General features: G+C 34.5%; 1 protein-coding gene across 2 annotated transcripts; it reads left to right on the top strand.

The window, feature by feature from the left end:
* Window positions 1–209: 209 nt before the first annotated feature.
* On the top strand, window positions 210–22,272 carry LOC143249976 (uncharacterized). 2 transcript variants are annotated; one of them, XM_076500610.1, is made up of 3 exons: window positions 210–451; window positions 13,747–13,817; window positions 21,618–22,272. In XM_076500610.1, the coding sequence occupies exons 1-3, from the start codon at window positions 414–416 to the stop codon at window positions 21,866–21,868; spliced, it is 360 nt and encodes a 119-aa protein (XP_076356725.1). In that variant the 5' UTR covers window positions 210–413; the 3' UTR covers window positions 21,869–22,272. The 2 variants fall into 2 exon arrangements, 1 of the variants encoding a protein (XP_076356725.1); XR_013028071.1 differs by lacking the exon at window positions 13,747–13,817 and having other exon boundaries at window positions 21,618–21,755.
* Window positions 22,273–22,282: the final 10 nt, after the last annotated feature.

Genomic DNA, 22,282 nt, shown 5'->3' with positions numbered 1-22,282 from the left:
GTGTGTTTCTACAAAGTATTTTCGTTTTACTTGGTTTGAATAACTCAGAGCGATTTCACTATAGTATGTATTATTCAAAGCAGTGACGTCAAACAGAAGTATTACTCATTTTTTAAACATTTGTTTAACTTGCTGTCATATAATTGAGGTTTCGAGAGCGCCCCCTTTTGGACTAGCTAGGTAAGAGTTAATTCTAACTTGATAACATACTGACGTGGCCTATCTAAACCACCTGTTAGGTACGTGAACACAGCGTACAATATTGCTTACCATTAGTTTCAGCTGGGCATCGTCTACCCGATAGGACTGGAGTTAGTGTCTGCTTTTATTTAATCGACTTGTTTTTTAAACTGGGAAAAAAATAGTAAAGGAAAAGCAAGTTACCAGAATAACGCTTAGAAATTGAGGTGTTAATGGTGTTCTGGAAGAAGATTTCGGTTGCCATGGATAGGTAAGCTATATTTTGTTTCTATGGAACGTGTAGTACTATACCATAGCCTTCAGAGTTTATCTCTTCATTGTTGTGTTTGTACTTCAGTAGAAGGAATGAAGTGTATATCACTTACTGAATGTGCGCAGCTTCGAGAATCACGACCCAAACTTTAAAACAGTGACCCATGAAATGCATACATGTATAACGTGTGTGTGTTTGTGTATATGTTTGGAAAAAAACAACAACACGTGTATGTACGTGTGTGATGAAGACAACAAAAGAAATCAAACATTTGAGAATAATAAGTGTGAAAATTCCTTTGTAGTTATGTCTGCTACAGAGGTTCTGGTATATAACACTTAAAACTTAGCTTGACTGTTTATATATTAATATACTTATCTTTTATCCTTATTTAACGGCTATAAAATCAACATTTGGCAAGTGTTTCAATATTTCCAGACATGTTTATTATATTTGAATGATTTCTTTTGTTACTTCATACTGAATAAAAAATAATAAAACTATTAGAGCTGTGTGTCATTTGTAGGTAAAACTTATTTGTTCAAATGATATTTAGAGTAACTTGAAAGGTTTTAAAATGTAATTTGGAATCAGTTTCATCGTTTTTTACATTATGATTTACATCTTTGAAACTTAACCCTATACGTGCCTTATTTTCCTTTGGCTTTCGTCTCGGTGTCGCATAATCGAGTTAGACAAGGTTTTTACTATATTTTTATGTTTATAATAATCTTAAAAGCAGTAAAAAAATAATTAGAATTTTACTGGAACCTCGTGAACAAGTCGGCCTTGCTCCGTTGTGTGTTTTTGTTGGGTAGTGTCTCTTAGTCAATACTGTAAGATTGCTCAGTTCAGGCAGTTTGTAAAATGTTATTCCAAACCAGTTTTATCGCTGTATAGACGTACCCACCCACTCCGAAGTATCCAAGGGACGTTGTCTCAAGTCCGTTACTAGGGGAGACGTACATTATTGTTGAGCACGGTATGCTTTGTTAGCGAGAAAAAACGCTAACAAAAGTCTCTAATGAGATTGGTTTCTCACTTTCCAAAACAAGGTAGCAAGAGATAGCATGTGTTAACCCCTTCGCAACTATAAAGACCGAGGTCATAGTTTTTGTTGTTGACCTGTGAAAATACACACACACAAATAAACTCAAGTATAATGTTTCTGTGTGCTTTTCAAATGTTTGCAAGATGTAGAAATAAAGGTTTATACAACGTATAAGGAAAGTAACTAATTTGTATATTATCAAGGTTAACAGTTTTAAACTTGTTTTGTTCTCACAGCTATGTTAGAATTATTATCTGTAATATTAGTTCTAGTTTCCTTTTGCATAATTTATGAACATAAAAGCAACACTGGTTATCATCTAATATAAAGAAAACAACTAAAATTATTAAAGCTATTTCTTTATTTTAAGATAGATAAGGCTTAGGAGACTATATCTCAGTCAGGTGACTTACCGTTATTGGTGGGAAGAAAGCACCATTTTCTTCAGGTGACTCTTCTGGACTATTATGATTCGTTTAAAATAAAAGTCACCCAATTACGTATTTGTTGGCGATAATAATGAAATAACCAGAAGTTATGTACACAGTATGTTTGGTCGATAACAGAGAATATCATTGGACTGTTATTAGTTGTTCTAGGACCTAGGTTAACCCTATTATGATCAGTTAATTTGTTTTCAGATGTTGAGTGCACACCTTCACACAAAAATTTAAAATTTAAGTTAATATAACAACTCTTCCTCTTTTTAAAACTTTCTTAATGAAAAACGTTTTACATTGATATTTTTTCACATTTTATAATATTTATTTTGTGTAATTATCGAAGGAAGATACGAAGCCTATTCAAACTTACGTTTCTGCACAGCTCCAAGGAGTTTCACTTGTAAAACAACACACTAACTGGCCGGGTGGATAAGGCACTCGACTCGTAATCTGAGGGTCGCAAGTCCGATTCCCCGTCACAAGAAACATGTTTGCCCTTTCAGTCGTGGGGAAGTTATTATATGTGGTAAATCCTACTATTCTTTGTCCAAGAGTTTTACACTGCAAAATTAGGGACGGCTAGCCCAGATAGCCCTCGTGTAGCTTTCTTTCGCGAAATTCAAAACAAACCGAACGAAACCCATCCAAAAGCCTAGATTTTTATATCATTCATAGAAAATACAATTAGCTAAGTGTTGTTTCTCTTGTGATATTCATTCTCTGTACAAAGATGTATTATTTTAGGACTCTGTTCACATCGTATGCTGCAAGGTCGTACTGATGAACAATAGCTTTTAAATAGCTAAAAGCAAAGTTTAAAGAACAGTGGATAGAGTCCGTTATTAAATACACAGATTAATGTACAGTGAGTAAAGTGGTATGAGAAGTAATTTATGGTTTCGTGAATACAACAACAAAAGTTGTTGTTGTATTGGGTGTGTGGATTAGTATACACAAAAATAATACAAAACCCAGTCCACTTTATAAAAACAAAATAATTGTATTTCTTTGAGTAAAAGTCCAACTAGTTCCACGTTCTTTCATGTAACTAACATTAACCTCATTTCACAAATGACGTTAAACAATAACTTGGCCATTGTGTCTTGTAAGTATAGTAATTCTTATATTTGTGAAAGAATTTTCCGAATCGTTATTGCTTTATTGAAACACAATTTAATATTTACGAAGTTGAAAAAACAATAACGTTAATTAACAGCTCGCTAACATGAGTTATTTACGATATAATAGAGTCACTAAATAAGCAACAAATAGCACTACGTTAGTTTAACCGGCATTCAGTATCGTTTATTCCCTGAACTTTCGAAACTCATCTCGTGACGTAAGGACACAGCCCACAACACTGTCTCTTTCCTGGATTGTGAAACCCTTTTAAAAAGTTATATTACACAGGAAAGTAATGGTACATTGGAATTAAACATTCATAATTAAGAACGAAGTAGGCCTGAAACGGCCATGTGGTTAGGGCGCTCAACTCTCAATCTGGGGGTTTGTGGGTTCGAATCCCTATCACACCAAACATGCTCGCCCTTTCAGCCGTGGGGTCATTATAATGTGACGGTCAATCCCACTATTCATTGGTAAAAGAGTAACCCTAGAGTTTTCAGTGGATGGTGATGACTAGCTGCCTCTCTCTAGTCTCACACTGCTAAATTAGGGACGGCTAGCGCAGATAGCCCTCGTGTAGATTTGCTCGAGATTTCAAACAAACACAAACAGCAAATAATTCTTCACAAATAACAACATTGATGTTCACTATAATCATTAACTATGTAAAATTAACAATTTTTTTTCTTTGCTGTCTCTAAACTCTCCACTCACCAAATCTTTTGGGGGGATTTTTTTTTCCTGTAATTTATGATCAGAAGATGAAATAACTTTTCTATGAACATTTGCACTCTGGTTACTGGGGCTTTTTATTTAGGTTTAGGATCGAGGGAAACTACTGAAAACTGTCTTGATAGGAATCTCTAGTTCTTCAAACGACTGTTTAACTTCTAAAGTTAATCACTTAGCTATTCTAACGTTGATCATAACGGGGTGACTTTAGCTTGATTTCTTTCTTTATTTGTTTTGAAGTTCTCAACAAGTTACACGAGGGCTATCTGCGCTAGCCGTGCCTAATTTAGCAGTCTAAGACTAGAGGAAAGGCAGCTAGTCAACACTACCTACCGTCCTCTCTCTTTTACCACAAATAGTGGGATCGACCATCACACTATGACGCCCCACTGCTGAAAGGGGAGCATATTTAATGTGATAGGGATTCGAACCCGTGACCATTAGATTGCGAGTCGAGAGCCCTAACCACATGGCCATGTCAGGCCCACTTTTAGCTTGAACTACCTGTCTCTATTGTACTATAAATTGGACATCTATAGCACTGAAATTTCTGTTTTCTTTCGAAGTAGAATTGATATTCGCATCCTCAGAATACCAGTTTCTTCGTTTATTATTGCTAATGGCCTATACACTATTCTTTTGGATGTGATGTCCATGTTTTCCACACTTATAGCAATAAATTTCCTGTTTCCTCTTTTCCTTTAGGATTGGTTTCTATTTTCTAAAGACTGTTATGTGCAATTCATTTCAATATTCCTTTAATTTGCAATTAAAACGTCTCTGTTCTGTGGTTTATTTCTTCCGTTCTGAATTAAAGGTTTTCTAATTAATATTTTTAGCTCTTCTAGACCTCAGTTATTTAATCTAATAATGTCATAACTCCAAATGACGAATTTAGCCATTTACCTATAGCTTTTATTGATTCGAGTTCCATCGTCAACAGAACAGTTTTACACATATTTCTAAATTGCCAAGCCCGACATGGCCAAGTGTTAAGGCGTGCGACTCGTAATCTGAGGGTCGCGGGTTTGCATCCCCGTCGCGCCAAACATGTTCGCCCTTTCAGCCGTTGGTGCGTTATAATGTGACGGTTAATCCCACTATTCGTTGGTAAAAGAGTAGCCCAAGAGTTGGCGGTGGGTGATGATGACTAGATGCCTTCCCTCAGCCTTACACTGCTAAATTAGGGACGGTTAGTACAGATAGCCCTCGAGTAGCTTTGTGCGAAATTCAAAAAACAACAAACATTCTAATTTGCCTTGGCCTAAATCGCTTATTTTCTTATACTTCAGATTCTGTGATTTGGTTACGTAACTAAGAATCCATCCTTTTACGTGGCTCCGCCTTGTAGAAATATTTGTCTACTAGACCATATAGTTATATATACAGCCGTATTATATATATATGTGTTTTACAATTTTATAACTAGTTAACACAATAATAGGAATTAAATATATATATAGGGCGTAATACAGCAACGTCTCTTTACTGCTGCTGTTATCGTCGTTTGTTGTCATTAAGCACAAAGCCACATAAAGGGTATATGTGCTTTCTCACCACTGATACTGAAACCAGATTTCTAGCTGTATAAGCCTGCAGGTATACCACTGTGGCACTAGGGGACCATATATTTGTCATGGATGAGAAATTTAATTCGTACCAAAAAATACTATATTTATCTGCTGGCTTCTTTTATTATTTTAGTTTGTCTTTCTCGCGGCTTCTTACATATTTATAAATATAGTTTTGCTTTTGAGATTACAAAAATCAAATTTAATATTAAAAAAACACCTTCTGTGACATTGTGAAAAACCCCAGCCAATTTTGAGGAATTATGCTGAATATTTATGCATTTATTTCTTTATTAAAATTTAAGGAAACTAGTTATACAAAATAAATATGTTATTATTCGCGACATGTAAAAGTGCATCCATAACATTAATTTAGTATTTAGAGCCATGAAGCTTAAACGAAATATGAATACGTGTTCATATATTTGTTATCCGGAGGCAGGAAATGTGAATTTTAAATTAAGGAGTGAAAAAACAAGATCACTTTGGATATTTGTCTTACGATCTATCCTGCCCGGCATGGCCAAGTGTGTTAAGGCGTTCGACTCGAAATTTGAGGGTCGCGGGTTCAAATCCCGGTCATACCAAATATGCTCGCTCTTTCAGCCGTAGATGTGTTATACAGTGGCGGTCAATCCCACTATTCGTTGGTAAAAGAGTAGCCCAAGAGTTGGCGGTGGATGGTGATGACTAGCTACTTTCCCTCTAGTTTTACACTGCTAAATTAGGGACGGCTAGCCCAGATAGCCCTCTAGTAGCTTTGCATGAAATTAAAAAAAAAGAAAAATGATCTATCCAGATAGATCCTTTAAGGGTTTGTGGATTTCCCTTGTTGCTCGGATCGGGTTAGGGATTAAAGATTCTAAACTCGAACCTCAATATTCTATCATACACGATCTACAATTTGAGCTGTAAAATATTAAAGCCATGATATTCAGTACTCTTATTCAGTTAAGAAGCGACGGTTGGTAATAACCGCTTACCCTCACTTTGGTCAGCAGCTATAAATTATGGATTGACCTGGTTGTTTAATCCATTTATTCTATAAGGTATCGTTCAGGTTTAGAATGCCAAACAATACTGTAGATAAGTTGTGATCCGATGATGCTAGGCCTACTTGCTGAGAATATCATAGGTCAACTACAAATGCCAGCAAAGGAGACATGCAATGGCTTGGTAACTTCAGTCCTCCTCGCAAAGTATACCACAGACATAACTCAGTCTTCAAACATGCCCCCCACTGTTGCCTGTAATAGTCTATAGAGATAAAACATTCGTGTTGAGAATACTCAAGGCAGATTAAGTATTCACCAATCTTCTAGCAAATATTATCTTGCCCTGTAGTGGTGTTATGACGTCAAGTTTCTCCGTCGAGAATACTTCAGGCAGAACAAATCTATACGAAAAGGGGAAGTCAGACCTTTTGCCCTTAACGCGCTGGAGGTAATGTGCCTTTCATTCTGAAAGAATTACGGTCAGGGGGAAGTATATGTTAACGTTCTGGTCATTCTTCAAGAAGCAATCTTCAATTATCATCCACACGGAAAATTATGTTGAAATAATGGTAATAATCTATGGGACACACGACCCTTCTATGTTTACAGACATGAAATAATAACGTTATTAAAACGTGCATTGTCACGAGCGTTATGGTTCAAGTGCTTGAATGAATTTCTTTTATTTCAGATGTCCAGTTTTAAGAGATAATGAATCACCTGTAAGTGTTTGTGAGTGAATTTCAGTTGAACTTGCATCTTTATAGTTTCTTCATGGAAAGTCTTTTAATTTTTTTGTGAATGAACCCACTGAACGTGAACAACCATATTCTTGGTTGCTACATTAAACAGAAGTTATTTAAAAAGTCAGGGGTCTTCACATCTGACAAATGGTTAGTTAGTATTTTACGTTTTGGTACCATATCTGTCGAACTTTAAAATATTCGGTCTGTAAAGTGATAGAGAGAAATAAATGTTTCTAACATTATTCTATAACTATAAGAGCACGTAAAACAGTTTTCAAAAATGAGTTTTGATTAAATTAAATATGAATGTTTCACTCCCCACAAAGATTGGTGATTTTATCCTAAGGTTCCTCGCTAATCCGAAGGTCGCGGGTTCGAATCCTCGTCACATCAAACATGCTCGCCCTTTCAGCCGTGGGAGCGTTATAATGTGACACTCAATCCCACTATACGTTAGTAAAGAGTAGCCAAAGAGTTGGCGGTGGGTGGTGATGACTAGCTGCCTTTCCTCTAGTCTTACACTACTAAATTAGAAACAGTTAGCGCAGATATCCCTCGTGTAGCTTTGCGAAATTCAAAAAAACAAACAAACCTCACTATTATAGGTTTCATTGGGATGGTTGTAGAAACATTATCATCATGAAACACTACCCAGTACAGCACAGTCAGTGTTCTTTACCTTATTCATAGGATTTATGTACTTTGTTTTTACTGATGTTCACGCGGACCCTGTTCGTGTGGGTTATTAAACTGTTTTCACACGGACCCTGTTTGTGCGCGTAATGTACAGCATTATTACAGGTGGTCATTGTTTACTAGGAGTTGCGTCAAAGTATTTTTTATTACACGGATTCACGGGAACCCCAAAGATAAATGGTTTGTGTTCAAGTATTTCCATCATTTTGCTGACAAGAACTTTGTTCATGTAGAATATATTTATGTCTTGTCAATGTTATTAGAGACCTTGTTCAACCATCTCAGGGGATTTGAGAATATGAGCTCATTGAGACTGTTTTCAAGTGCACATATCACTGCCAGCAACAGAGCATTTGTATCATAATTGGTTTCCAATTTCTCTTTTTTATCGTTGTTCACTGAAAAATTGTCTTCATTTCTTACAAGTTTTACTGCCACTGTTGTCAAAATAGCATAGTGATCTGGAATCATCTCACTCGTTTGGCTTCAAACCTCTTTTTTTAGATTTTTAACAGAATTTCCATTTGATTGTTTGTTACTGTTTTTTACATTAAAAGTGTCGAATTTTACAACCTCTAACTAGCATTTGAAACTTTTCATGCATTTGGCAGTAAGAAGTAAAAAGTACTTCCATGGGAGGAATATGTGAAACATGTCATTTTACTCCAACGGTCAACAGCAACAAAAAACGAATAAATTTAGGGTATGAAAACAAATGATTTTGAAATGTTAGAATGCATTTCAAGAATTTATTTCGTCGAAAATATTTTCGAACATTGTGAAAGACTGATCTGGTATTCAGAGAATAAACAGACAAGAAAAGACGTTATTTAAAAAAACTTCCCTTTACTTTAGATGCGTCTGTGGACTCGTGCAGACGCACTTCACGGCACAACAAATATTATTAATTCCTTTGTGATGGTTCCACAGTTATTGTTCCATAACTTAGATATCCGGTGAGCCATCTCTGAATTTCTGGTCCTTGAATTATTCAGAGAGCACGAACAACTTCTAATTTTCAAACCAGTTCTGAAAACTTTGTGTCTGCTAGAAGCATAATCTAGTAGCTGCATTACAACAAAACATTTACAGGGGGTTCGGAAAGTCCCTGTGCAGTTTTGTAATCATATTTTATTCAGTCCATTTCAAGCCAGCAATTTATAACGGTGTTTAGAAACAAAATAAGAAGGATCCAAGCCTGTATTGATGCCAACGGGGGTCACTTTCAACATTGTTTATAATTGTCATTCATATTTACCTCTTGTATTCTATATTGAAACATGTCTGTTAATAAATATATAAGTGCACAGTGACTTTCCGAACACCCTGTAGTAGAGTGCTTGGGAACACTAACAGAGTGGTGGCGTGACACTTAAGTGTCGATAAAACGTGTGTTTGTTGTTTGTTCTACGCATAAAGCTACAAACAGGACTATCTGTGTTCTGTCCGTTACAGGTATCGAAACCTGGTTTCTAGCAGTATAAGTCCGTAGACATGCTACTATGCCACATGGGGAGACGTGTGTTTGTCGTTAATTAGTACTCTAATATGATGGTCTTCTAGTTACACGAGAGAGATAAAAATATGCATAACATATGGAGCTTGAAATGTTAGTTTATCATCAAGAAAAGTTAATAAATCATCGTATCATCCAGATAAACTTAAAACTACCCTTGCGGAAAAAAGATAGAGTAGATTCCGCGAGTATTTCTGGAGAAACTTGATGTGTAATTCACATTAAATCTACTCTTTTCCTTATGTAGCTTTGTTCTTAAACACATATGCACAAACCCCAAACGTAAGTGGTTTGTTTTGACAAAATATGCAAAAAACATGAAAAATGAAACTATAAAAATTCTGTTGAGGCTCCTATATCCAACATTTATATCAGGATTCGTGATGCTGGAAAAACATGTAAGTTCAAGAAATCGATTTAACACAAACATACGAAACCATATAACCCAACCAGTTTCGAAAGATGAACCCTTCTTCCTCGGGCACAAACTTAACAAGAAGGGTCAACTTTTTGAAAGCGCCGTATCTTTAGCAGGAGGCAAGGATGCACATCTTATCTGACTGTGAATAAAAACATATAAAGTCAGTAAAGTCAATTTTAAAAAAGAGAAACATTTTCTTTCGTGCGGTCTCATTGTGCACCTCAATGACCTTGTTTTCAACATGTATTTATACAACAGTTTAGTATACCAACAAGAAACGCAACGTATACCTTAGTAACCTTGTTTTAAAGATGTATTTATACAACAGTTTAGTATACCAACAAGAAACGCAACGTATACCTTAGTAACCTTGTTTTAAAGATGTATTTATACAACAGTTTAGTATACCAACAAGAAACGCAACGTACACCTTAGTAACCTTGTTTTAAAGGTGCATTTATACAACAATTTAGTATACCGACAAGAAACACAATATTATAACAGAGCATCTTCCAGTAAGGCTAAACTTGTTTTATGTTTCACATTACTGAAATGACCTATTCAAATTATATCTATATCACGAAGTGGCATGATCAGTTGCGCACAGGTTTTTTATCCTGTTTATGTTTCACCACCTGTTACAGTTAGGTTTTACATAAAGTTGTTTTAAACTCTTGATTTAATGTACCTTGCGTCACTTTTTTATATGTAGTTAATGTCATTTTATACACTTAATGTTTTAAGTGCCCCAAACTTTAAGAATATATAACAACTGATATAGAACTGGATTCATTAACACTATTAGCTGACGAGTGTTACTTGGTGAGTTTAAAACCGATGAAATCCTTCAAGTTCACGTAATTCATACCTTTTCGTATCATTCAAGCTTGGAAGCGCAGCCCTCCTTATGGTATTTAACCTGACTGACCAATCATGTAGGGTTCTGTTGTGTTTAGTTCCAGCATGTTATCTGGCCCAAGAAACATCTCGTAAAGTTCCACTTGTCTGGCATCACTCCAGAGTACCTTGTACTTTTCTTTACCTTGTGCTCGAATTGTCATACTGGACAGATAACGTTTTTTTATAACTTTGAGTTAAAGTTAATGGCTAAACTTATTATTTTGCTAAGTTCACGGTAAGTGTCGTGTTATCATAATAAATGTAGACTGTACAGTTATATTTTAACTTTATGTTTGTTTTTTTAAATACATGACACCTTCTTGTACTTCATGTATTTACAGAGCCAGTAACAAATGAATAATATTCTCCAAAATGCATTTATTTATGAACTCTGGAATGGAATTTTATAATCTTAAATATGTTCTTAACGTGTATCCACTTGAACTTATGTAGTTGTGTTTTATAAAAGTGCTCAGTTTGTGATGAATTACACACAAGGAAAACTCCTGTCTTTACATATGTACGTGTGTGTGTGTGTGTGTGTGTCAGTATACTTAAGCAAAGACTAAAATTTCCAAGAAATGTTGATACATCATAATAACGAAAACTGCGTTAGTAAAGTACGCATAGTTATATACATATGGCATATGCCCCTTGTGACTCAGCGATAAGACAGTGTGCTAAGAACGCTAAAAACGAGTTTCGATACCGGCGATAAGCACGACACAGATAGAAAGTTGTGTAGTAACGTACGCGTAGCTAAATATATGACATATGCCCCTTGTGGCTCAACGATAAGACAGTGGGCTTATAACGCTAAAAACAAGGTTTTGATACCGACAGTAGTAATTAAGGCACAAATAGACAATTATGTAGCTTGTTTATGTCTTATGTTTATTTTGCTGAGAATATTTTGTACATTATTAATAAACAACTAAACAGTGCTATCCGTAGTTCCAGGAAGGCCTTCCTGAATCCTCATTCTTAATCTATTCTTCCATCCACTTAGCTTAATCATTTTGGTTAAATGTCTTCTGTAAACAAATCGAGTAAATTAAGCGAGAACTGGAATCAAAGGAGAAAACTTGAAGTAAATTATCTTGGATAAGAGTTGACTAAACAGTTCTTTATTTACCTTTCATTATAATATAATTTCTGGTGATTAATGGAATATGAATGATCAGTCTTCGCTGCTTGGTTTTTACAATCATATTTTATTTGAAATTTCATTTATACATTTCCAACAAAATATAAATACATATACCTCGTAGTATAGCGCCAGGTCTGGCATCACAGTTTAATAAAGAAACAAGTCGTTGAAAGAAGTGATAAATGACCAGCTATGATTATTTTTCTTGGCATCATTATTAAAGTTACGTGCAAATGGCTGCTGGAGATAACCTTGAGCGTCAAGTCCTTGTCTCTCTCTGGTCTTGTTTTAAAATGTTAACACTCATCCACGAGGGTTCTTTGACTTGTCTTTATTTGTTTACTTTGTCTGGAATTCTGATTCTTTTTTGTGTTGTTCTGTGGTTGCAAAGATGATATCCTTGACACTAGTGAAATTTTTCACCGTTTCGATAGCTGTTTATAACTTGTTTGACAGTGATGGAAGTTTTGATGTATGGACAATTAAGCAAGGAGTTTTCTTATGGATTACAACTTTCGACTGTCATTAAATGCATTTTGTTCAGGTTAAGACTTTCGGATAAGTCCCTAATACAGTAAAAAAAATATTTGTGTAAGAAAACAAAAATAAACACGATTTTGAAAGTATTCTTTTTTTAAGTACAACCAGAAGCGTCGCTAGACACGACGAGATGGTGCCACGATTCTAAGTGACAGTGTCTCGAATCCCCAGATGGCGCTCTTAAAATTCATAATAAAAATCGTGATTGATATCATACTTAAACGCCGAAATTTCTCTCGTCTGTGAATCTGATCTCCGAATCTTTAAGCACCTGGTGACAACTCTGAGAACAACAAATTGAGTGTGGCTTGGGATTGAAGAATCAAGATATTTTATTGTATCCAAATCTATTTAATACACGCCTGTTAAAATAAATTAACAATTTTGACAAAGTTCAGGCCTTTTTTTATCCTTGAATAAAAAATATTAATAACATTAATAGAATTGTGTGTAGCCCTAGGTAACTAACCATTGCTGCTACACGAAAATAATTCAATCCGATCCAATATTCGCAAGTGTATATAATTACTAGCTAGTTTCCATGAATGGGTAGGATCAATGCTACAAAGAACTGGTTCGAGACTACAATGAACAAGTTCAAGGTTGCAGTGGATATAATCAACGTTACATTATTTAATAGCAATGTCGTAAGACCGTTGCTCATAATCGCTGTAATACACCTGTATATAAAATTTAATAATTATCTTGTCGTCGAAATAGTTAATAAATCTTAAGTTTTCAAATATGCAAGATTCTATTTCTAAAGTAAAAAAATTATTACATAACAAATCAACTTACTAGCAATGTTGGAGAAGAAGAAATCACTTGGTTATAAACTCAGAATTAATATTAAAAACAATGATACTTAGTATATTACTCTGTTCAGTTTTTCTAACGTTAAACAAAACATAAAAGGAGATACCAAAGTTAATTAATATAGATGTATGTCGAATTTTGATAGTATCATTACAAAATGGTTTTGTAATTCACTTAAAACTACATTTAAAAGAGATTTCAACGAGTTTCTAGATTTAGTACAAGTGAATGAAAAAAAAATTTAAAGAAAACATAATAGTTTATAATTACTACTGAAGAGCAGTCACTGTGACAAGTGTGAAACCTGTCCGTTGTTTTTCACCTTGGAACGTCAAATATCTTAGTTCAGAAAATCATGATCAGTTTTCCTTTTATTTCCATGAGTAAAACAGTAGGAGGTTCCGTTTTCCTTTTTTGCTATTTGTTATTCGCGCGGTCAGGGTCAGAAATCGTTCAGGTATAACTGCATCGTCTGGTAGAGCGATGTGGCAACGTAATGTACGAGAAACCGCGGAACGTTGCAGTTGTGTAACTGGATGCGCTTTTGTATTTATATAAAATTGTGCTTTAAGTTCATTTTTTCTTTCTAGGTTTTTGTTGTTGTTTTATTTCGTGTACGCTCAGCGTGTGGCTTCGTTTCCACAACAGTCTCATCACAGAGGTAAGTAAAATGTTTTATTTCGCGCGAGGTCACAACGGTCACTGTAGATGCCTGCGTTAAAGTCGTGTTAAATTATCTTAAGTGATAATAATCGCATATCTGACAACGAATATCTCGAAATTAAACTACACCATACACGTTTCTAGACATTAAACTTGAATAGAGCTAAAAGAAGGGCTATCTGGTGTAACACCCCACTTCAAAGATAGTTTAAATGAATTTAAGAAACGTATTCAACTGTCATGTAAGTCCGATTAGTCATCACGAGTCCTGGGATAACACAAATTGGGATGTTAATATTTTTTTATTCGTGACTTAAAAATAAAGATTTTTTTTAAATGTTTGAAAAGATTTTAGGTAGAGGTTGCTTTAAAAATTGTAGATAATAAAAATAAGGACTTGAAAATATTTATTTTTACAGAAATTAGATAATAACATAAGGTATGCATTTCCAATTGGTAATAACTTTTTTAGGCTTCCCTCTGTCGATGGATATATATATCTCTGCAACTGTTTGCGGTTTCTGGCTAAACCTGTTTTCTACATCATTTTCATACAAGTAATCACATGGTCCTGTTTAACTGCAAAACAATTTCATTACCTCGGTATATAAACATAAATAAATAATACACACACGAGTCTGTTCAAGTCATGGCCGAGTTTAGTAACAGCCAAACATCCAGTCGAGTTTTCAATACATAATAGTATAGAAATAACCGAACATGTCGCAACAACATTACGGGTAGAGAACAACTGATCTCTCACTCATTAAATTGTTGGAATGCGCTTAGCCACGTTTGCAGTCATCTAACGCGCATGCTTGAGAAGTAATATCCGGTTGGTATCTGAGCCGTGTATTTCAGTATTTTCTGTTATTTCCAAACCGTAATAGGCGGTTCGCATGATCTCAGAAATACGACGTCGACCAGGAGAGAGTGATAGGAAGTACTCAAAAATATATATAGCATATATTTAGGGTAAAGATTTATATATATTTAGGGTAAGATTTACGAAAACAATATAAAGTCTGCAAAGGAGTAATTGAACTTAATTTCGAAAGGTTTGGAATCTGTGTTAAATTTTAACCAGGAATTAATATGCTGTCCAGGTGAAAATAAAAGTCATTAAAGTTTTATTTCCATTAAACAAATGTTGATGAAAATGCACTCTAATGACATTTTACCATATGAGATCACGACATGTAATTTTAATAATTCTGTTGACTCGAGTACTTCAACATCAATTTATGAACCTTCAAGAGCATACGTGCAACATGGCTTTTAGAAGTTAAATATCTTATGAAATATGTGGAGCTTGACGTTCGCTCGTGACTTTAGGGTAAAAAAAACACCTCGTTTTACTCTGTTGTGTGTGTGTGTGTGTCAATATGTGAAATGTGATTACGGAAGTTGCCCTTCAATCTTTACATAAGGATATATTCAGCGAAGCATAATTTGATTCAAGCTCAAATGTCATCCCTTATCATGTACATTATGAATCAGAACTTCTCTTTTCAAGTTTCCGAATAAACAAAATACAAACTTTCTAGTTTTCCCGAACAATTACATTTGGTTGTAACTTTCTCTTTGTTTGACTTTTGTCGTCATCCTGATCTTAGCTTTGAAAATATATTTTTTTTTCATTTCACTTTCAGACAAAGTCGTCTTGCCTTTTGGATTTACACTTCTAAAAGATGTTGTAGGTTCCATACATGGAGCTCTTTAAGTCTGTTTATGAGATTATTTCACACGCGAACAACTGATCGAGGTAGTAACTCGAACTACGCAAATGTAAGCAAAACTTGTTTTTACATTTGCAAGATGTGCATGCGCGTTTAAACATTCGTGAGTTTTCCAATTTTTGAGAAGTTAATAAAATCCGTGACCTCGACCTCTGACTCTAAGGCTCTTGGAACAAGGCACGTGAGAAAATAGTAAACAATGAGACCGTACTGAGCGCTCCAGCGTGTCATAAAGCTGTGTAGCAGTGACGATAGTCCAGCCTGGCTACAATAATGGTGTAACTCTAGCGTGACTCTATTTACGACCGAACTTTAGGCCAATTCTAGGATACTGCCACAGCTGTTCCAAATGTTGGACTGCCCTACTCTTACGTTTCCGAATAGATCTAAACACCCTTACACAAAGTCAAAGACATCAGTTTTATATCAAAGACATATCAGTTTCATATCTGTTTTATATTAACAGAAATAAACAGTCAAACTATGGTAGTTATTTTTGTTCTTCTTCGCCTTTTTTGAAGCGGCAAAACAAAGAATGGCCGACACTAAATGGAATTATATCTAGTAAATATTAATATAAACTATAAATTACTGCTGACTGAACAACTGTAACACGTCTAGTAATACGTTTGATCATTTCAATGGTGAATTATTCACCTATAGCTACTAGGTTAAAAAACTGCATATATGTTGATAACTTAACTAAAGGTTAGAATTCCACTTCGGATTGAATCTAATTTTAATTTTTAAATGATACACCATGTTAAAAGGCTCAAAATTTACACTAGGAAATTAGTGGTTAGTAGTGTTACAGATTAGCTAGTAGAAGTAGGATTGCATTCTAGATAGAAGATTCAACATATCTGTGATAGGTGCGTTTCTGTCAATTATATTGTAATATTCTGAATACAAAAGGTTATTATAATAGAGTGTATCACGACGCTTGTTTGTCAGTAATAACATAGTCTGAATGTCATGAGATGGACCCCACTCTGGCAAGCAATTCGGTTGTTTGTTTATTTTGTTTTCTGAATTTCGCGCAAAACCACACGCGAGCTATCTGTGTTAACCGTCCTTAAATTAGCACTGTAAGACTAGTGGGAAGGCAGTCAATCATCGCCACCCACCGCCAACTCTTGGGCTACTCTTTTACTAATGAATAGTGGGATTGATCGTAACATTATAACGCCCCCATGGCTAAAGGGGCGAGCCTGTTTAGTGTAGTGAACATTCGAATCCGCGACCCTCAGATTGCGAATCGAGCACTCTAACCACCTGGCCATATGGGGCTTCGAGCAAATCGAATAGACGACAGAGTTCTATTAAGCTAATAACTAGTTGCCATTTATTTATAAATGTTCAATTTATAAATGTTACACGCGTAAATGATAACTTTAAGTAGATTGAAGTTAATTACAGTGTTTATTCTGAAAAATTTAAAATGAAAGATATAAATAACACCGTGCCTAAGAGACGTACAATAGCGATTCAGTATGTGTGTGTGTGTATATATATATTGACTGTATTTTGAACTAGTGTGTGGTTTATATCTTTGTTTATGTAAACTTAGTGTAGTGATAGAGCTTTATTTCCAAATATACTTGATGCACATGTGGCGCTAAATATCTTATTAACAGTATTATTATAAACAACAACAAAATATAATCTTGTTACTTTATAAGGAATTGCTTTAGTGGGTCCCCTGTCAGTATTTACATTATGACTTGACACAAGTTACACATAAACTTTTCTTATATATATATATATATATTGCCCAGAATAGATATTAGCCTTTTTTAAATGAATTTAATCTAAGTGGCGAAAAAAAACTCACCTATAAACAAAACATTTTACAAACGAAATATTCTATTTATACAAAAAAAAAAGTTACTTCACTAATGTCCAATATCTACCCCACGTGTCGCAATATATTTGCTAACATTTAAGAAATATAAATAACTTAGTTCTGCCCTATAGATTTTAATTCTGGTTAATCACTTTATTTAGCCTGCTGAATTTTAAAACTAAAGAATATCATCACCATAAACGTAAACACAAATCAATGTTTTGTAGTATAAGTTCCATACTGGTAAATACAAAAATAAAACCATAATATTAATATAAGAATGCAATGTATTAATTTTAGGGCTAAAATTTGGGGTAATGATAAAGCATAACAGCTGGACAGATACTAGAATTAGAAATTAATACAATGCAGATTAAGCTACTGTTACGTTTTTATAGGGCCGAATTCTTTACAGGAGGTGTTTGTAACTTGTTGGCGATACATTTCAACAACAAAAGGACAGTACATAATACATTTTTTTTTTTTTTTTCAAAACAGGTCAAACATAAGTACAGAAATTCTATCTCTATTATTTCAGTACAAATTGTGAAATTCATTTTAGTAGAAGTCGTTAAATGCTATTTATGACTAAACTTGCAATCACGCAGTCTAACGCTACTATCACTAACTTGGTAGTCTCTGTATATATATTTATTTCAATTAATTTTTCTGGTTTACTTTGGAGAGCAGTCAACTTCCCACAATTCTCTGCAGGCAGTGAAGGGTGATGTAGATGCGGGACTTTGTGGGCTTGAGCACCCACATCTCGCTCTCCTAATTTCATTTCTACATCTATTGCTACTCTTTTAATTATTGTGTGAGAGTGGCTAATGTAGGTTAAGACTGATAGACGGTGTATCCCCACCGCAATGTGGGTTCTACTTCCGCAGTGACCTCCAAAATATAGGGTACATTTTATAATCCCATATTATAGTTTGTACCCTGGGATCTTTTCAAGTAATGTAGCGTTTTGTGTTTAATTAATTTTTTGTTGTGGCTTAATTTTTATATTACAACAAACTTTTATATATATGTGTTTATATACATATATATATATATATATATATAGCCCGTCTGAGGCCTAGAACCTTTTACAAACTACGAAACCTGATATATCCACAAAATATTTCGGGGGGAGAGGCCAAAACTTGTATGTAGGGGGTCAGTTTTTACAGTGTAAGTCAACAGACTAAAATAATATGTCTTATGTGTAATATTTGGGTTAACTACAATGTTAAGTTTAAGTCATAATTGGTACTGTATATAACAGTACTCACAGCAACGAGAAATCAGAAAGTTGAAGTAACATGACTCAATGCACAACATAAAAAATTAGATAAGTAAACCTGGGATACATTAATGTTTTTAATAAGAAGAAATTTAACATTTTCACTTTATAACTCTCCTATTAAAGTTAAATGGAATATTCTTTATATTAAATATAACTACTAATTTAAATGTTTTCAAAGATGTCAAGGCGTCGACAATCCAATCACCTACAAAATCTGATGAAATTACGATATTTTACATTTCCATACAAGAATATCTGGCTTCAAATCCATTAAATTCCGTAAATTTCATAAGAATAGGTGCCACTTCATTGACATCGTGATTTATTTACAATGGAAGCCATAAGTACAAAGATGACGTCGAAGTTTAACGTCACATCCGGCTAGTCTTACGTCATATGCCTTGTCTCTGCAGTGCAGTTTGCTGGCAGCATTAATAAAGATATCTGGTAATAAAATAGAAATTACATAAACTGCATAAGTTTAATTTTGTTTCTGCTTTTTTTACATTATTTTTATTTGTTTATTATTAACACAAATTTTAAACATATTGACTTCTCAATACTTCATCAGTCTTTGGCATTTAAACAACACTTGAAATAAAGATTTGTTTGTTTGTTTGTTTTGGAATTTCGCACAAAGCTACTCGAGGGCTATCTGTGCTAGCCGTCCCTAATTTAGCAGTGTAAGACTAGAGGGAAGGCAGCTAGTCATCACCACCCACCGCCAACTCTTGGGCTACTCTTTTACCAACGAAAAAAGTGGGATTGACCGTCACATTATAACGCCCCCACGGCTGGGAGGGCGAGCATGTTTGGCGCTGAAATAAAGAGATATCTTTTTTTATTAAAGAGTGACCTAAATCGTCCTTTCGACATCTGGCTTTAAATCTCTGTAGAAATGGAAGAGTCAGGTTCAACATATAACCTTTTCTCTCTCCTGTATATACTGTCAAATGCTATTCAAAACTTTGAGTAAACAGGACTAGAAGATTCATTATTTACCTTCAGTAATTTTCTACTGTATACGTTTTCGAAACAAATACTCCAGTTTCCATCTCCTGCAACATATAACTCTGGTATATAATAATATTCTAACACGTAATAATAACTAGATTTTACATTTTAAAGGAAACCATGATGTAGGAGATTTATACATACAGATAGGACATGTACATATTCATTGATGCATGAAGTTATTAGTTATAGCGTAGTTACAGTTAATTTTAGGGAAATATATTTTTGTGATATCAGTCCAAAATGTGTTAGTGGGAAAAAGAGTAATTAGCTAATGCTTTCAAAAAATAAAGTTGAGACCTTCAACAAGGGATTTAAAATGTTGCTGTTTTTATTGTTTGCCTTTTTTGATGTTTCCAACATCAAGGTCAAAATACGTAATTAGACAAACATATGTAATACTTTTTATGTCTCAACAGTGAGTTTGGGGAATCATAACGCTAACAATCGGTTTCAATGCCCGCGGTGGACGTAACGCAGATAGCTTATCGTTTGGTTTTGTGTTTAATAACACACAGTCGTAAAAATATATCCAATAAAAATTCTAACAGTTTTGTAATAAAGAGTTTGATATTTTTAAATACAGGAAAATAATTTTGCAGTTTGTCGACGTTTGTGAAAATATTTGTTTTCCTTGTACAAAATGTCTACAGACATGATATTAAATCCAGTGAAAATATTAGTTACTGATATTGCCGCTAGTTCTAGATGCAATAAAAAGTAGAAAGATACTGCTGGACTTTTCTTATCAAACTGATTTATCCACTTTTACATTACATTTTTACAAGTTCTACTATTCATATAATTTGATTTCACTTTCGTTTTTTCAGATTATAGCTTTATCCTAACTTGGTTGTTTTGTAGATGTATAACTTTTTATCAGATTTAGAAAGACATAATTAAAACCTACAAATAAAAAGGAGGGTTCTTGATTCGTGTACTGTTTCCGCTAAAATGCGCTCCGCACTCTGAGTGCTATAAGAGTAATAGTCAATTCCACTATTTAATCAGACTAAGCTAAATAAACAAAGGCAGATTTCTGTAGATGTTTCTTTTAAGGATACGCTAAATAATTTAAATTTAAAGTTTATTTCTGTTTATCGTAATTATTTATCATTCAAGTGCGTACAAGTTTATTACTTTCGATATAATATAATTTCTGATAACGAAAAACCCACTTGAAATAAAAATGTATTCTTAAGACGGCTGGTATGGATATTAGCACTTTAATTAAAATAAAGTACAGAACTACGTTTCGACCTTCTTAAGTCATCTTCAGGTTAAACTGATTCAGTATTATTTCTTATAATACATATTTTATTTTCTAACCTAGAGAACAGATTATTTTCGTTTCGCACACACCTTCTGTCTTCGTCTTTTAAAATCTTAAAAATACATCTGCTTTCAAGTCGATTGGTTTGGTTTGTTTTGAATTTCGCGCAGAGCTACATAAAGGCTATCTGCGCTAGCCGTCCCTAATTTAACAGTGTAAGACTAAAGGGAAGGCAGCTAGTCATCCCCACCCACCGCCAACTCTTGAGCTACTCTTTTACCGACGAATAGGGGAATTGACCGTCGCATTATAATACCCTCACGGCTATAAGGACGAATATGTTTAGTAAGACTGGGATTCAAACCCGCGACCTTCGGATTACGAGTCGACTGTCTTAACCACTTGGCCATACCGGGCCTTCAAGTCGATATCGAAATACTCTAGGAGGACACATACAAGTAAATAAAACAGAACGTTCCCAAAGAAAACCAGTATGGCATTTTAATCTTGATTGATTAATGCAAACTAAATAAACTCACAAGTACATTTTCCAACGTCAAATTAATTGAGAATTATCAAAATATTCACAGTTGTTTAGTTTTATTTATTCTTATGTTATTTTTATTTATTTTCAGAACCAATAAATTTGGCTTCCAATTTTCAAAACAAACAGAGCACGAATTATTGGGAGAGGATAAATATGGCTCATCAAGATTTGGGTTCTTTTAATGAACCGCCATCTTCCATTCAGACAGAAGTGATTATTAACCACCTGACTTTGGATAATAACAAGAAAATTTCTTGTCAAAACGGTCATTCAAACTTATTCCTAAGTCGCAACGAAACGGAGACGTTCCGCATAAGGAGGCAATTCTTCTCGACCTAAATGACGACTTTAGTGATTCTTTAGAACATACTATAAATACCTTTTCAAGCATCAAAGAAACAACCGAACTGGATAGTCTTGAATTCGAAAGTCTGCAAGTACAAAGTAACGACAAACAGTTTGTACGTCCTTTCGACAGCTCTCAAGATTCGTCTTTGTGCAGCGAGTTGTCGATTGATATTCTACAGTCTCCTTCAACGGACTCTGCAGAAGGACATTCAGACAGGGGTATTGCAGATGGCGAAGTAGAAGATCGTCTTCAAAGTTTTGACATTAGCAGCGAGCATCGTAATACCTACGACAACATCGTTTCAACCGCTCAGAACCCTTTAGTTTACACACAGACTAGTGTACAATCTGAAAGAATGGAAGAAAGTATTATTGAAAAGGAAATTCGATTGCAGAAGGAAGAGA

The sequence above is a fragment of the Tachypleus tridentatus genome, chromosome 4, assembly GCF_004210375.1.
Source record: "Tachypleus tridentatus isolate NWPU-2018 chromosome 4, ASM421037v1, whole genome shotgun sequence".
In the NCBI taxonomy this organism is placed as follows: Eukaryota; Metazoa; Arthropoda; class Merostomata; order Xiphosura; family Limulidae; genus Tachypleus; species Tachypleus tridentatus.
This window is presented reverse-complemented; position numbering and strand designations above follow the sequence as displayed.